Here is a 17,180-nt window from a genome sequence, read left to right as displayed (position 1 = left end):
CACTAAAATAGCATCAAGTATCATTTGCGCCTCTGCTTTTCGCAGATACGCCTCTCCAGGCATAAGTGTAGTGGCGCCTCTTTGCGTCGGGTGCAAACTAACAACGATACATGCGTCGGTGTAGAAAGTCAATTGCACTGGGTGCAAGACAGGGCCACAGGACTTATAACTGGATGTGCGGTGCAGCCGCACATACACACACTCACACACATACACTGGCATGCACGAAAACACACACACGCACACACAATTAAAGACACCAAGTAAACACTTACTAAGTGTACAATTATTGTACCATATGCACACACTATAAATTAATAGTAAATACATGCTATTTACATTTGCAAATAAATGCAATATTTTTTTTTTATAAAACATTTTTATTGTAGGCCTACTATAGCTCTTGCATTTCAAAAGCGATGTATTTTTCAAGAAACACTCACATATGTTTGGAGTAAGTGAAACTCAGTGTCCCAGCATCTATTGAATCTTTTCAGTGCAATACACACACATTGGTCAGGTTTGTGCGTTCTTTCCACAGGTTTGATTTTGATGAATGCATCTCTAAATTGGTACTGAGGGAAAGTCATATTGGACTGCACGACTGCACGGCTTATTTTTTTTTTTTTTTCAGTCATTCAATAATATATGTGGATAATTCATATCCTTGACGAGAACACACACACATACATAGTATACACACCAATGCACACACACACACACACTGTTAGCATACAATCCAAATCTTAATGCGTTTCCCCCATGCTCCTCCTCAACATCTCAAAAACCTAGAATCTGTCTGCCCCACTGATTATAAGGCACCTTCAAGTGGCATTAACTCACAGTCCATTACACACACCTGAAGATAGTGCTTTCCCGTAAAATACCAATACTGAGGAAAATAGTGTCATCATCAGGGCTCCTTTTGGAGCAGCAATTGGCACAGACTTGAAATGTTCAACTCTTCCAGAAAGAGATCAGTCTAGAAGGAGCCTCTATATGTGTTGAACAAACCACACAATGCACAACACACAATGTGTGGACATAAATGATAGAACACACAAACTCTTTTATTCAACGTCACATGGACACCTCAACGCAGATGTACACAAACCAATACAAACCAATCAAGCAACACAAACACGCTACATTTTTTCGCTGTTTTTTTTTTACAGAGGGAAATGTGTCTTTCTCTTTCTCAAACACACACACACACACAAACACTCACACTCTTCCCACTTCGTCTTCAAATTGTCTGTCAAAAATGTTTTGACGGTGCACAGTAGTTTGTCATGATTATGCTGTCAGCGCTCCTATCTCCCCCCGTTCACTCAGCATACAGCCCCTCGTATTTCTCTCCATTCCCCCCCTCCCAACACACACACACACACACACACCCGTCACTCATTAGCCTCCCTTAAAACAGGTCTTGATTTGTTGTGCCAAAAGGGTGAACACTGGAGAGAGAGAGAGAGAGAGAGAGAGAGAGAGAGAGAGAGAGAGAGAGAGAGAGAGAGAGAGAGAGAGAGAGAGAGAGAGAGAGAGAGAGAGAGAGAGAGAGAGAGAGGAGACATTGACGGAGGCATAGAGAAATTAGGATTGTATGAGAAAAAAGGGTAGTAGGAGGAGAGATAAATATAGACCTTATGTCATCGCTCCAATCAACAAGTAGAAGTCTTCTAGGTTATGATAATTAGTCAAATTATCACTTAATGACTTAGCTCAAGCTGTGTTTTTGAGTCAGTGTGTGAAAGACACACAGACAGTGTAGGAAGATTTTCAGGAAGTTGACAATGTTAAACAGTGCCTTACTGCTGTTTAACTGCTCAATGATTCCATAAATGAGGAATACCAAAGATAAAAACGAATATGGAAAAAATCTGATTGGTCCATTGATCCCAATTAAGACTATAAAAACCTACTATAAAATAAAGACTATAAAAACCCAAAGAGGACACAGCTTTCCTTCAGCTTCTCAATGGCTAGCATAGGCTTCTGCTCTCAGATGCTTTCACCAGGGAGTGCAATGCAGGTTTTGCAACTATTTTTCTTTTAATTAAAGTTACTGTGCCCATCTGCTAACTTCATTTCCAGCACACAAATGTTTTGCCTTTGCTGGGTTTTTGACTGGCTCTCTGTCCAGACTATCACATTTGTTGTACTTTGTTGAAGTTTATTAAAAAGTAAGATTTACTGCTGAAGTTCACTTTCTTCATACAGCCTTTTTTTGGTGGTGTCTCACCAACTCTTGGTTATGTGTCCAGAGTATTTGCACACAGAAAAAATGGCCCTCAGGTGGGATACGTCATTCAGCACACCTGGGTAGGAACAGATTTAGATGGTTACGAACGTTTGGAACGTTTACATCTGGTGTTGACTAATAAAAAATTTATATTAACATAAATGTAAGAGAATATATAATATAAATTTAAGCAAAAGTTTGCCATTTCGTGTTACAATAACTACCACTATAACTATGTCCACATAGGGTTCGAAGATATTCACCAAAATTCCTAAACAATGCAGCCTTTTGTCTCGGTGGCCTATCTAGACAGATGAAGATGTGGTGATAACATAGTTAGCATAGTGAGTCTAACTTGTAGTCAAGCACTGCTGCTACACAAACATACACATCCCACAGATGAATAAGAAATACGGACATGAGCAAAAACAAGTGCTCTACTTATGCTATTCTGCTGTCAGAAGAGGAAAAACAGAATATTGATGTCTCTGTGGACAGCTCCTTCGGGTCTCCATCAGACACACATGCTCACAAACACACAAACACACAAGCACATACACACAGTTCTCTGTCTTGGGCTATCAGCAGACTCTGGTGACTCCCACAACTTTTACTTCCTGAGACTTTGCAGCTGTCGAAGCAGCTGTCACCTCCTCCCTCCCTGCCTTACAGCTTCACCACAGCCTCCCTTCAGTAAATTGGACACAGCAACTGGATTCCTCCGAGTAGCCACAACATCAGAGTCACAACATCTGACTTCAATACCCCTAAGTGTGGTGGGCTGCCTGACTCTTGGCATGCTGTGCCTGATAAGCGGCGTTAGACTATATCATCAACTGAGTCTGGCTCTAGCGCTCTCATTCCTTTTAAGACTAGACATCCTGTACTCATGCTGATAACCACACCACACAGGGATTTGATATGGTGGCAACTCCAGAAGCAAGTCATGTGACAACACCAGACAAAAGTTAAATGAATGCTGATGTGTTGAATCAACAGCAAGGGAGATTTAACGAAAACTTTCTTAAATAGCCAGTGAACCCAAAATAGTTTAGATTTTTTATTATTATAAGTTTTTTATTGGATCTTCAACATAGTAAGATATGACTTTTTGTCACTGTTACTAAATTAAGAATGTTATTTTCGAGAAAACTGTTTCCAAATCCTAACTTTCTGCAAGTCAGTCCCAACTAGTTTGGCTACGTTGTGCTCCAAACTCAAGTTGTGTTATTTTCTCAACATCCAGACAAGGGACACTGATGGCAAGGTGTGTGTGGCTGTGTGGAGGTTTGTCTGGCAAGCTGTAATGTTGATGGCCATGTCTGAGAGAGGGATAAGCTTCTCTAACACTTTTACTATAGTGTGGTGTCACACTTACAGTATAACACCACGCTGGTGTGTGGCGCATTTCATATCCAACATCGCCCATTATAAAGCTAATCAGATTTGTCTTAACACGATTGCAATTCAGCCTACGCATAGCATGCAGTGCGCGCACACTCACAGCAACACAACAACGACGAAAAAGTTCTCTGCAGAATACAGAGCCTTTGTAACATAGTATCTTTTGAATTCTATGAACTCTACGTGGACCGTGTCTAATTTTACTTGCGGTGCGGGTCGGGCATTGGTATCAATTTATAGTGGGTCTGTTCGGGTGCGGGATGTAATTTGCGCTACTGTCGGAACACGGGTTGGATGCAGTTTTAAGTATTGCGGGTGCGGGTTTCCAAAATAAGACCCGTGCAGGACCCTGCAGTAACCCCCCCCGCACCCCCTGCCAAAAATATCTTCATGCTTGTCTGCATGACACACATATATGATACTTGTCACTCACCGAGAGGCAAGAAGAAAGCAAAAATATATATTTTTACTAAGTAAAATGACAAAAATAGTAATGCACAGTAATTTGGATAAGTAACTTTAATCTGATTACTGGTTTGGAAATAGTTATGCATTAGATTACTCGTTACTGAAAGTGGTCAGATTAGAGAAACGCTTTACTAAGTATTGCGTTACTAAGTAAAGCGTTACTGGCATCACTGGTTGTAACCATGGGGATAACACATTCCCCCCGTCCTATAACACTCAAGCCAAAATGCATTTTAACACTAGAACCACCGTGAAGAGGTATCATTTTGACCACTAGCTAGAACATTTCAACTAGGTAAAGCTTAGTTAAGATGTATCTTAAGTATGTTAAGTGTTAAAAAAAAGTAGTTACAAACTCGCTAGTGAGAGTGTAGGATTGCGTGTGAACTTTACACTGGAACTAAGGATCAGGTACCCACCCTTTGTGGACACAGCCTCTCGATGGCTCTGTTCCACAATGTTTAACAAAGTAAACAGTACTGGCTGGGAAAATGACTTTTTACGCCACGTAACAAACAGAACAGAAAGAGGCAGGCAGTTGTGTTTGTTTTGTATCGTTTATTTTTTCCATTGGTGGCTGATGACACACACACACACACACACACACACACACACACACACACACACACGCATACTCACACAGACACATACACGGGCACACACACATACCTGTTTGAGTTCTCTTCATTCAACCTGTGACTGCAACAAATTTGTTGCATAATGCAATTACCCGGGTGGTTATAGTGATTACTAAGCCGTGGTTTAGAGGAGGTATAATTACGGATCCAGATCTCTGCTGATGGACATGCATTTAAATTTTTTGGGGTTGTTTACCAATTGAGAGTTTGAGGCACACACCAGAAAACGGCTGTGCCATTCCTTTTTCGGAAATGCAAAACGTAAATAGGTTTTTAAGGTATGCACACACATTGGCAAATGGCATGCTGTTCAGTGTATGGCATCTCTTGTCCCCTGGTGCAACCATTTTCTCCCCCATTATGCTCCCCATACTAAACACAAGACTTCCTTCCTTTGCTTACACACAAACCACCCTGTTACACACATACGGACACGCACACACACAACCGCACACGCAAACACACACACACACACACACACACACACACACACACACGCACACACACACACACACACATGTACACATACGCATACACACACACTCCCAACACTATACTCTCCAGCCATTCCAGCCCCCAGCTCGTTGCTTCGTCCCCTTCTCTGTGTGATTCATTCTCTCCTGCCACTTACCACGGACGAGTGGGTGGCCAGTGATAGAAAAAAATTGTCATTAAGGATTTAGTATTTTTCTTCCCTTTCTTTCTCTTCATCACCTAAAATAAATCATTTAGAGAAAAAAATGTCTAATGAATATATAAGAATGCATAAAAATGTACCTTCCTAAGTTAAGAATTGTTAAGAATGTGACAGAAAATAATAGAGCAAAGGATAAACTTGAAAAATTACATTTTCAGAAGAAATTGTGGTGTGCAGCTTTGTGAAAGCATTTGGTGCCTGGCATATTGAAATTGTTCAGTAGAGTGATATGAAGTACTACGTTAGTGTTATGGGGGCTGATATGGTCTTACACGTTGCTTCTTGGGTGTCTTGGGCTGCTAGCATAATCAAGGTGGTTGCTGGGTTGTTCTGTATGGTTGTAAGGGTGTTAAACATGGTTTGTCTGCTATACGTCAACTTTCTTAGCTCCTTGTTTTGCCCGAAGGTCCTCTCATCACAAAAGTCGCAAAACTCTCTGATGCTGCTATTGGCTATCTCTGGCCAGAGAGGTTGCAAGTGTACAAACGTACAGAGTAACCTGTCAACAAAAGGCAAAAGACAAACGTGAGTGAGCAAAGGAGGGTGATAGACAAAGAAAGATATTGGAAAGTTCAACCTATTGTGACGGCCGGCATGGGATCGTTTGAGCAGCACTGAACGTCAGAGAGGGTTGGGACATGATGGCATTTATTTCCCTCTGGTGAACCTTACCTTGAAAGGCCTTGCCATGTGTGAGTAGCTATCAGTATGCTGGAAGGAACAAGGTGTGAGTGCTTGTGTGTGTGCATGTGTGTGTGTGTGTGTGTGTGGGGGTGGTCTGCACGGATAGGGTCCAGCAAAGACTCTGGCCCAAATCCTTGTTCTCCATTAGTCAAATCTATGTTCCGGATAATTGCATGAAGGGGATTTTGTTGTTGCAAAACATTTTTATGCCTTCTGTATGCCTTCGAGCAATGACAGGCGCCTGGAGAAAAGGGCTGTCTTACTGACCCTCTGCCCCCTATGTGTGTGTGTGTGTGTGTGGTGGTTGCAGTGTAAAATAATCTGATTGGTTCTCAGCGATCTTATCTGACTCTCTCCTGTGCAGTCTTTTAACCCCCCCGACACACAAACACATACACACACTCACAAACACACTGGCCGCTTTGAACACTAGAGGTTGGTGATCCCTAGATTGAGGAGCAACTGAAGCACTGTATTTGATCTCACCTCTTCCCATTCCCATCTCCTCTCTCTCTCTCTCTCTCTCTCTCTCTCTCTCTCTCTCTCTCTCTCTCTCTCTCTCTCTCTCTCTCTCTCTCTCTCTCTCTCTCTCTCTCTCTCTCTCTCTCTCTCCCCCCCCACTCTTTCCATCTATTTCCCTGGCTTTTCTCAGCCAGTATTAGTATTGACTGAAATCTTATCAATCTCAATGTTAGTGCTTGGTATGTTTTTATGGACATTCATATCCAGTCTTTTAATGGCTCAGAGTGTGAATCTGTCATTTGTGAGACTCTGATAACATACATTTATTCCAAATCGAGTCTCTAAACATCTATTTTAGATACAGCATCATACATATATGTCTACGCTCATCATTAATTGTGTCTCCCTCTGTCTGTCTGTGTTTCAGGGGCTGACGTGATCAACTTTGACGGACAGGGAGTCATTGCATACCGTTTTAAGGTACCTTGTCTGTCATTTTCAAATTAATTCTTCCTACAAGCTTTAGAAAAGAAGCAATTAGTCACATTGTGGAGGAGCCCTTCTTCAGAGTGTTGTCAAGTTTAACTCTGAGTTGGTGGGAGATATGTAGGAAAAGGCTATTATCTGAAGTTTAACTTGCTTTAATAATGTCAAGTGCAGATAATAAGTGTGACTATGGGAGCCAATACGGTTGCAAATTGGAGTGGTTTAATTTTAGCCGTTTTGCGTTTAATTGTTGCCTTGTTTCTTTCCTTCAAACACATCAGAAAATAATGGAGACCAAAGATTGAAGAAGGAAAGGTTACATTTCATGTCCTAATAATGTTTTAAAAGTATGTCAGCCACGTGTCTATACCCTTTAAATGACGCTATGGAAAACTTGGAAAAAGAGTTAAATGGGGGGGTTTAGATGTTCAATAACGGGGCTTGTGGACGTGGAGCAGCCAGGGAATGGACCGGCCAAGGCACCAGGCACTAAAACACCACATTGGATCAGTTTATATTACCGGGTCATCTGGTTTAACAGCAGTAGAACGGCACACTGTGGAAGAGATAACCCGTCAGCAGAGACACGCTTAGGCACCTGGAGCCACAGCCAAGCCCCAAACTCTATCAACCTCTCTCAGTCGTATCTCCATAGCCTGATCACAAAAAGGGACATTTTACACTGGAGACATCACTGCTTTATTTTAGTTTTTTACAGAATTTAATTTAACTACTTCCTTCACCATGGCTGGTTATATTAGTCGAATGTGGTACAATTAATTGTAGTGGTTTGAAAAGCCATTTGTTTTTGTCACACTTTCATGCTTTTGGTTCACCTAGACCACCTAGTTAATTAGTGGTTGCAGTGAATTGTAACCTTGCCGTATTGTTAACTTCTTCCAGTGCGATGTGGCTATATTATTATAATAATATTAATATAATAATAAATAATATTATATTATTTAGGATTGTGGATTAAAGGACTGTTAAATAAAGTTGTTGTTAGCGCCAGACCAATTAAAAGTACAAAAGTTATTAAAAGTACAGCCTTAAAGTACAAACATACCGTATGAGGTTCAGAAAATATCATAGCTCAAATAAAATAAATAAAATATTGGTAGCACTAACGATTTATAAAGAGGTAGTAAAGAAGCTTATACTAAATAATTAACTTATCTTTTCTAACTCCCTAACCTAAACAAGATTTGCCACATTATTTGTGTGTTTATAGCATTATTTACTCATTGTTACAAATAGTTTATTACATTATCTTATTATCGTATTAATCATTTGTTACTCCTGCCTGTTTGTCATTTGATTCCAAAGTGCTTGTGTGTTTTTCATGAAAGCCGTTGTGATCACAAATCCCATCGGGACAAATCACACTGTGGGGGAGGGTTTGATAATGGATAATATGAATAAAAATCTAATATTTATCAGTTTGGATCAAAATTGCAAATCCAAATAAAACTCAAGCCGAGGATCAACACAGTCAAACAAAAGATAACAGGCTGCAAATTAATCGCTGGGATGTCTGAGGAAACAAGACATGGGATCATTAGTAAGCAGTCGTTAAGTCCTAATGGTGAAGCCAATCATAACAACCGTCACAACACTCTGAGGCCTGCAGGGGAGGCTGCTTCCTCCATGGTTTGAAGTGGTCACTGCTGTACACGTGTGTGTGTGTGTGTGTGTGTGTGTGTGTGTGTGAAGGTGAAGAAGGTGAAGATCATCAAGGACGTGATCACGCTGAAGTTCAAGACGTCGGAGAGCGAGGGGGTGATCCTGCACGGCGAGGGCCAGCAGGGGGATTACATCACCCTGGAGCTGCACAAGGCCAAGCTGCTGCTGCAGATCAACCTGGGTACGCAGCACACACACATACACATACACGCACAGATACGCACACACACACACACACACACACACACACACACACACACACACACACACACACACACACACTGACATGCACAGTTACACACATGCACACCAGTGGCGGCTGGTGGTTTTTAAAGTGAGGGAGGAAGGACTGCTAGTAGACTGCTACTACTGTTTCAGGGTGTTTTGGTGAACTACAAAATAGCAGGGAGGGCTAATTATGTGAATACAATTGATACAAATCCCCCAGTGTCAGCATTGTACTTTGAAAGCTGGTGGGCAGCATGTCGGACTACAAGACAAGAAGGACAGGATGCAAAGCCAATAGTCAAATCAGGACTACTCTTGATTTGTAAAACTAAATAAAAAAATCTGGGCCTATCATTGGGCCCTCATTTTGCCCTCAATGACTGAAGCTATTGGTTGTAATTTGGTTTCAGCTACAGTGTGACCTGGTCATACCAAACAGGATATTTTTTAAAGTGATTTCAGAATAACGGCGTGTGTAGCTCCACGTTTTGCCATCCTTTCAGACGGCTTGGTAACCCAACGAAGGAGTGTCGAAGAATAGGTAGGCTCAGCGCGTTTATTAAAAAAACGCCAATATAAGCGAACCGAGCCGCACCGAACTGCACTGCTCGGTGGAAATGCCAATATAAGCGCACAGAGCCACAACGAACAGTAGCGCACCGCTCGGTGGAAACAAGGCATACGACCGAGCGGGTTTGTTGGTTCTCGTAGTCTAGAGACTTGAGAGGATAAACCCTCCCTCCGGGCTGCTCCACAGCCAGGGCTCCTGCTTATTGGTTCATAGCGCAGCCAGGGCTCCTGCTTATTGGTTCATAGCGCAGCCAGGACTTCTTCTTATTGGTTCATATCACAGCCAGGGCTCCAGCCTATTCGTGAATAGACATTGACGCGATTCAGATCCCTTAGCTAGTCCCACCCACTCAGAGGAGGAATTTCCTCCTCTCTCCCATTGAACCCAGGCCCCCAGGAGCAGTGCCTACTTCCGCAATCCACCCGTGCTCAGTGGCCAAGCCTGGTATTGCAGTTTTTTAGCGGGCTGTTGACGGGTCCCTCAAATGATGGGGCCCGGAAGTAGATATCCCCGTTCACTCCAATATAAGAGGGGAACAGGATTGTGTCTTCGCAAATTTTCTCTGGATATCAATCAAGGGCTCATAATTATCTTTGGACCATGTACTATTAAAATGTATTCTCTTTTCAAAACGCCACCTCAAGCGTTTTATTAGCCGGAGAAGGAGGGGTGGGCAGCTGAAAGGAGTCGTAGTAAAACAAATGTTGTTTCGGCCGGGCCTCCGAGCAGGCCCAGTGCACGTATAGTATCACATATAGAGAATAATCGGGGGGGTTGTTAACTTATACTTCCATGGTCGATAAACAATGTGACTGTGCTCACTCATACCTCTCGCTTATGATGCTACAATGTTAACAATACTAGAGAACGAGAATATTTCTACATCCGGTACGTCATGCACTAGGGTGTGGCTAGGCTCCCATGATGCGGAAGCAATTCTGTCCTTGTGTCACTGAGCAGTTTCCATAGGAATGAATGGGCGCCATGTTTCAATCCGGTGTCCATTCTTTATAGGTCCATGATTGAACCCCATGTTATTCACCGGCCGACAGTAGTGCCCGAGAAATGAATTGGAGTCAATGGAGGCTGAGGGAGGAACGTCCTCCCCGAAGTAATATTCAATAGGCGATAGCCAGTGCTAATTACCCACTTTACCCAGGGAAACAAACATTACATATACAAAGGCATTAAAGTATTAGTAATATTTAAGGGCATTATTCATTACAGTAGTCTGGGCATTTTTTATTCTCAACAATGTTAAGGAGGATCTTCCTCCCTCTCCTCACTGGAGAAGCCTCCACTGATGCACACACACATATACACGCACATATACACACACACACACACATCCAGTGATACATGCACGCACACAAACAGAGACACATACACAGATACATGCACACGCACAAATACACAGATACACAAACACCTGCACACACGGATACACATACACTTGCATGCACATACACAAAAGCACAGATTTACGCCTACCACACACACACACGCACAGACGTGCATACATGCAAGCATGCAGACACACACACACACACACATACACACATAATCAACCATCATATACACACACACACACACACACACACACACACAGACACACACACACACACACACACACAATTATCAACAAATATACACAGACATAGACACACACACAACACACACATATTCACAATAGTGACACAAAATAGGCCATTGATAACAATTGTTCAATTTAAGATTTTAAACCAACCAGGAAAAATAATGCTGTGTTGTGTCCCTTATTTCAGGAAGTCAGGTGTTTGTTAACCCTTAAAGAATCTGTGTGCCCTCTTCCTCCCCTTGCATACGTTGCATGAACTGCATGAACTGCATGAAAAAATCCAGCTGCTACAGCTCCATAAGGGGTTTCAGTAAGGAATACCATAATGGAGGCTGTCCTCATTTATATACGGTGCCATTTATCTCAACAGGGCTTGTACCTCAGAGTGCATCATGGGATTTTCTGTTGCCGATACTTTGCTGCCCTATTGAGGGGACTCAAGAGAGTAGCAGCACTGTAAAAATCCTGTGACCAAAGCAATTTCTTACCCAACATAATGACATAACATTGCAATGCTCCTTTGCTCAAATAACGGTGGCGGTCATTGCCACGTGTAAGCCTTATTGTATAAATCACAGAGAACGTCACTCTGTCATAAAATCATAAGGTCATACCTTCAAACAAATGCCCATCCTCTCCTCAAGACCCCCCATGGTAAATGGTAAATTAACTGCATTTATATAGCGCTTTTCTAACGAGTGGCCATTCAAAGCGCTTTACACTATTGCCCCACATTCACCCATTCGTGCACACATGCACACATTCACACGCCAACGGCGGTGTCAACCATGCAAGGCGACAGCCAGCTCGTCGGGAGCAGTTAGGGTTAGGTGCTTGCTCAGGGACACCTCGACCACCTTGGGATTGAATTAGCAACCTTCCAGATAGCAGCCAACCCGGTTCTACCTCCTGAGCCACATGCCGCCCCCATCATGAACCCGTTCACAAAAAAAACTCTCACTTCAATGGCCCGATTCCATGTAAAGGGAACAGAGTCTGTGTTGCGTGTTCCCCCCCCTGGCAGGCAGTAACCAGTACGGCTCCATCCTGGGCCACACCTCCGTGTCCAGTGGTAGCCTGCTGGACGACCACCATTGGCACGCCGTGGTCATCGAGCGCTTCCGCCGCAACGTCAACTTCACCCTGGACACGCACACCCAGCACTTCCGCACCAACGGGGAGTTCGACCACCTGGACCTTGACTACGAGGTGAGCGGAGGCTGGGGGGGCTCAGGGGGGCCTAGGGGGGGCTCAGGGGGGCTGGCGTGGAGTCAAATACACACGCGTGTGCACGCAAGCCAAGCTAGAGCAGTTTCAAGTTTTAAATGTGGAGCATTAATTAATGGAACAACAATCAACAGTCGTTACTGACAATGAGCGCAAACATGAAAAAACGTATTACATAGTGTCCTGTGTGTGTATGTGTGTGTGCGTATAATGTGTGTGTGTGTATAATGTGTGTGTGTGTGTGTGTGTGTGTGTTAGTCAGTGTGCATGTTTGTCCGAACTGGTGAAGTGCCTAAATAGCCTCTGTGCGCTGAGACTCCCACCCTGTCCACACATTGTTTCTGTCGTTATGACCCCTTTCCATCTGAAGCCCTCATAACTCCTCCACAGCAAAGGTTAGAGAAACCCATTAAATCATTAGCCGGACTGGCTAGCAACCTGCCGCCCCCCAACCCAACCAAGGCCCACTCCCCCGCAGACTCCTTCCGTCTTGCCGTGGGAGTTTTGAAATGTTGTTGCCTATTACTGCCTTTCATGTTGTTCTTTGGTCTTCTACCTTGTATCGTCATCGGCTCATGAATGATGGAGGAGGGATGGTTGGACATATAGATGCATGGGTTTGGTAATTCAATACGAGAATAACTAATATTATTCATATTACTATAGAATAATAATATGAATAGTATAATGTTGTATATATATATTTATTTATTTACATAGAAAAAATAATTATAATCCTCAACTGGACATTGACTCAATTGAGTCAATGTCATATAACCAGTATATTTTTATATACAGTATATATACTGTGTGTGTGTGTGTGTGTGTGTGTGTGTGTGTGTGTGTGTGTGTGTGTGTGTGTGTGTGTGTGTGTGATTTTGAGCAGTACACTGTGTTCCTGTGTATTCCCGTGTGTGGTGTGTGTGTGTATCTATGTAAGCGTATGTGTCCCTGGGAGCACATACGATGTAGGGCGTATGTGTGGGTGTCCTCTTTCCACCATGAAGTCTCCTCCACTATGTCAATTAACCTCAAAATGTGAATTAAGTGATTCAGGGAATTCAGGGAATGTTTACCAGTGGATTACATAATAGAGCCCAGTGTGTGTGTGTGTGTGTGTGTGTGTGTGTGTGTGTGTGTGTGTGTGTGTGTGTGTGTGAGGGTTTGAAGGTGTGCACCCGTGTGTCCACTGAACCTGGAAGGATATTGTCAGTGGTGTTATTGGCCAATGAGGACTCTCGAGACAGAGCCTCTACACTTTCACTGTAGTGTGTGTGTGTGTGTGTATGTGTGTGTGTGTGTGTGTGTGTGTGTGTGTGTGTGTGTGCTTGTGTTTGCAAGGTGATGCTTCACTAGTCTTCGTAATTACTGCCACGGGTAGACACAAACAGACCCTGGATTTTCACTCTATAGGCTTAACGAGCACACCAGCACTCAGAGCAGCTCCACACACGCACGCACGCACGCACGCACGCACGCACGCACGCACGCACGCACGCACGCACACACGCACACACACACACATCTACACCATAAGCACTTCATATGTACATTCAAACAAGGAACACACACAATGTGTTTGTACACATACACACAGAGATACACACAAACACAAACACGCCCACCCACACACGCACACACACACACACACACACACACACACACAACAACCGTTCTCACTACCTCTCACTTGTAATTGTAGTTTTTGTTAACACTTTCCTCCACATCCTCACAGTTGAACACAGCGCTGTGCTGTGAGGAAAGTCTATAAATATTACCTTTATTCTTTCATGGTGGATGTGATGATTGGCTTTTAATACTTTTTTTAAGGAGTCCCTTGAGCAGTTAGCAACAACTTTTGGTCATAGAACCGTGATCATTACTCCACCTAACTACGAATACCCAAGTTTTAAAGAGAGTTTTAAAGAGACAAAGTTTTAAAGAGACAAATGAAGAAGAGATAACCAACATTTTGACCAATCTCAAAGGCTCTAAGGCTCAGGATGTTCATGGACTAGATTCCTCCCTTTTCAAGTGGAATGCCAAAGCTCTATGTACACCCATCACACACCTGGTCAACTTGTCCATTAATGAGTCTGTCTGTTTCCTGATGTTTGGAAAACAGCTGGGATAACACCTATATTCAAGGCTGGGGACCCTACTGATGTGGCAAATTACAGGCCCATAAGTATACTCTACTAATTATTTCCAAGGAGAGGGTCATAGAGGGTCGTAGCAAACCAACTCACTGCCTATCTCAATTTTTGTCATATTCCATTGCATGCAATGCAATTTGGGTGCAGAGAAAATCACTCTACAGATACCGCTTTCTGCTAGCATGGCTATTGCCAGAAGCTAGCAAGCTCAATCTTAGATTGCATGTTGGTCTGGGGAGGGCATTTTCTGCAGCTGCGGCTGCTTGCCATCGCTTCCCTGTCGTCATTGTGTCAAACCAGCCAATAGCGCGCCAGGGGGAACACCGTAAACCACAATGTTTTAGTTTCTAAACTGTCCACTCATAACATCTCAGCTGAAACAATCAAGTGGTTTACATCATACTTGATGAGAAGGAAGAATTGCACTAGAATTAATGGCACATTTTCCACAGAAAATCTGTTCAACAGGGGTGCCTCAAGGTTCAATCCTAGGCCCACTATTGTTCAGTATATATATATTAATGATCTTCCTTCAATATGTCCAGGCATGAGCATCCAAATGTATACCGATGACACAGTTATCTATGTTCATGCAAAGACAAAACAACAAGCGGCATACAAACTCAAAGGAGCAATGAACAAAATGGTAAACTGGCTGGATTACTCTTGTTTAACCTTAAACACTTAAAAAAATGTACTTTTCTTCATGAAAAAGCACTATGCAACAGCCTGAAATGTTTTGTTAATATGTTAAGGGTCAAAAATTCCAAGTAGTAGATGATTTTATATACTTAGGGGTCGTTGTTGACTCAAATCTGACTTTTAAAAAACATATCAAAAAAGTAAATGGATCTCTTCAATTTTAAGTTGATTAGAAACCAGATGACCACAGAGGCAGCTATACTTCATTTTCATTCTATTTATTTATATTTTCATTCTAATTTAACACACCTCTCATATTGCTTGCACCTGGTCTCAAGCAAATGCAACTACCATGTCATTAATGTATAAAGTATATAAACAAGCACTGAAAATTCTGGACAAATAATCTTACAATTACCATCACTATCATAAAGAAGTATTGTTTATTTACTTTGGACTACTTTGAATTTACTTTTCTTTTCAAACACCTATAACACGTTTATTTTTCAAAAGTAATAATCTTGCACCACCTTAAACAATTTGTGAGCCTTTGTAGACCCACCATAAGGACCACAAGAGCATCATCTAGGGGGGATTGCACAAGTATGTTTAGGCGTTCTACCTTTTGCCAAACCGCTTTCTCAGCGAAAACACCAGGGTTGTGGAATAGCATTCCTGTTAATATAAGACAAAGCGCAACACTCACCACCTTTAAATAAGGCCTTAAGAAATGGTTTACAGCAAACCAACATTGTGAACATTTCTAGTCATTAATTTGTGTCTCTGTGTTTATTTTCATCTTATTTCATGTTTTTCTCATTACTCAATTGTATTACTCTGTACATGTCACTGTGTTGTGTGTTTGGGTCATTGTCCCCACTCATTGCATGTTGTCTTTTAATTTGTTTTATAACATCAACTCCTGTCCAGGGACAACAGATGTAAAGTTGCCTTGTTTGTATAATCTGGCTCAATTATATATTGTGCATTGTCCCTGTCAAATAAACGAAAATAAAATAAAATACAAATGTGTTTGTTCATGGTCAATGCTTTACCATACACTCTCTCTCTCTCTCTCTTTCAGCTGAGTTTCGGGGGAATGCCGTACAGTGGGAAACCGTCAGGAGGCGGGAGGAAGAACTTCAAAGGCTGCATGGAGAGCATCAACTACAATGGAGACAACATCACCGACCTTGCCCGCCGCAAGAAGATAGACACCTCCAGCTTTGTACGCACACACACACACACACACACACACACACACACACACACACACACACACAGCTCCAATAACAACCTTAGCAATTAAAACCTCAACACAAACAGAGACACGAGACTTCCAGGGCTGGCCAAACACTTCTCTTGCATATCAGTTTTGGTCTTTTATGCGTCTAAATGATCTCACAGTGGGGACAAATTGTATCCAAAACAGCCTGGGAGATGCATAATTTATCAGGCTCCCCTCGACTCTCACTAAGCCTCAGTCTGGCTGCTCTCTACCTTCTCCAGTTTGATCTACTATAACTTCCACCACCAACTAAGCTGGTGTAGTATTACCTCTATCCCACTCTCTCTCTTGCTTTCTCTCTATAAAGAGAGGGCGAGAGAGCGAGGGAGATTTCTGCAACATATGCAGGGCATCACTTCATCGTCAAAATACACCACACTTTGCACCTCATTAATAATTTTGGCGATGCTAAAGTTGTTCACCCGACAGCCTTTGATAGGCTACAAACCCCCGAAGGCTTTCTTTTTGTTTTTAAGTACAATGTTCCCCTTGGCCCATCAAGCAGAATATCTCAGTGTGGTACAGACCACCCAGAAGGGGATAGACGATGCATATCTACATGTCTGATTCCCTTTGTACGGGGCCCGATGTTGTCTCCTGCAATGCATTATGGGAGGTTTACCTTGTGCCAATGGAGGTGATGCTTGTTGTGCGGGTGGGTCGCAGTTTCCTGATTCCACTCACAGTGCACTGACATCAGCTAGCTT

General features: G+C 42.6%; 1 protein-coding gene across 1 annotated transcript in view; it reads left to right on the top strand.

Moving 5' to 3' along the window:
* The window catches only part of cntnap2a (contactin associated protein 2a), a gene marked incomplete at its 5' end in the record, with an annotated part of 370,887 nt that overhangs the window by 194,662 nt on the left and 159,045 nt on the right, over positions 1–17,180 (top strand). The window contains 4 exons of the mRNA XM_084474889.1: positions 7,023–7,075; positions 8,795–8,945; positions 12,185–12,369; positions 16,270–16,413. Of these exons, the coding sequence (XP_084331015.1) occupies positions 7,023–7,075; positions 8,795–8,945; positions 12,185–12,369; positions 16,270–16,413 (533 nt within the window). The remainder of the gene's footprint in view (positions 1–7,022; positions 7,076–8,794; positions 8,946–12,184; positions 12,370–16,269; positions 16,414–17,180) is intronic.

The sequence above is a fragment of the Micromesistius poutassou genome (assembly GCF_964030765.1).
Source record: "Micromesistius poutassou genome assembly, chromosome: 11".
Classification (NCBI taxonomy): Eukaryota; Metazoa; Chordata; class Actinopteri; order Gadiformes; family Gadidae; genus Micromesistius; species Micromesistius poutassou.
Note: the sequence above shows the minus strand (reverse complement) of the source record. Positions and strands in the feature narration are given on the sequence as shown.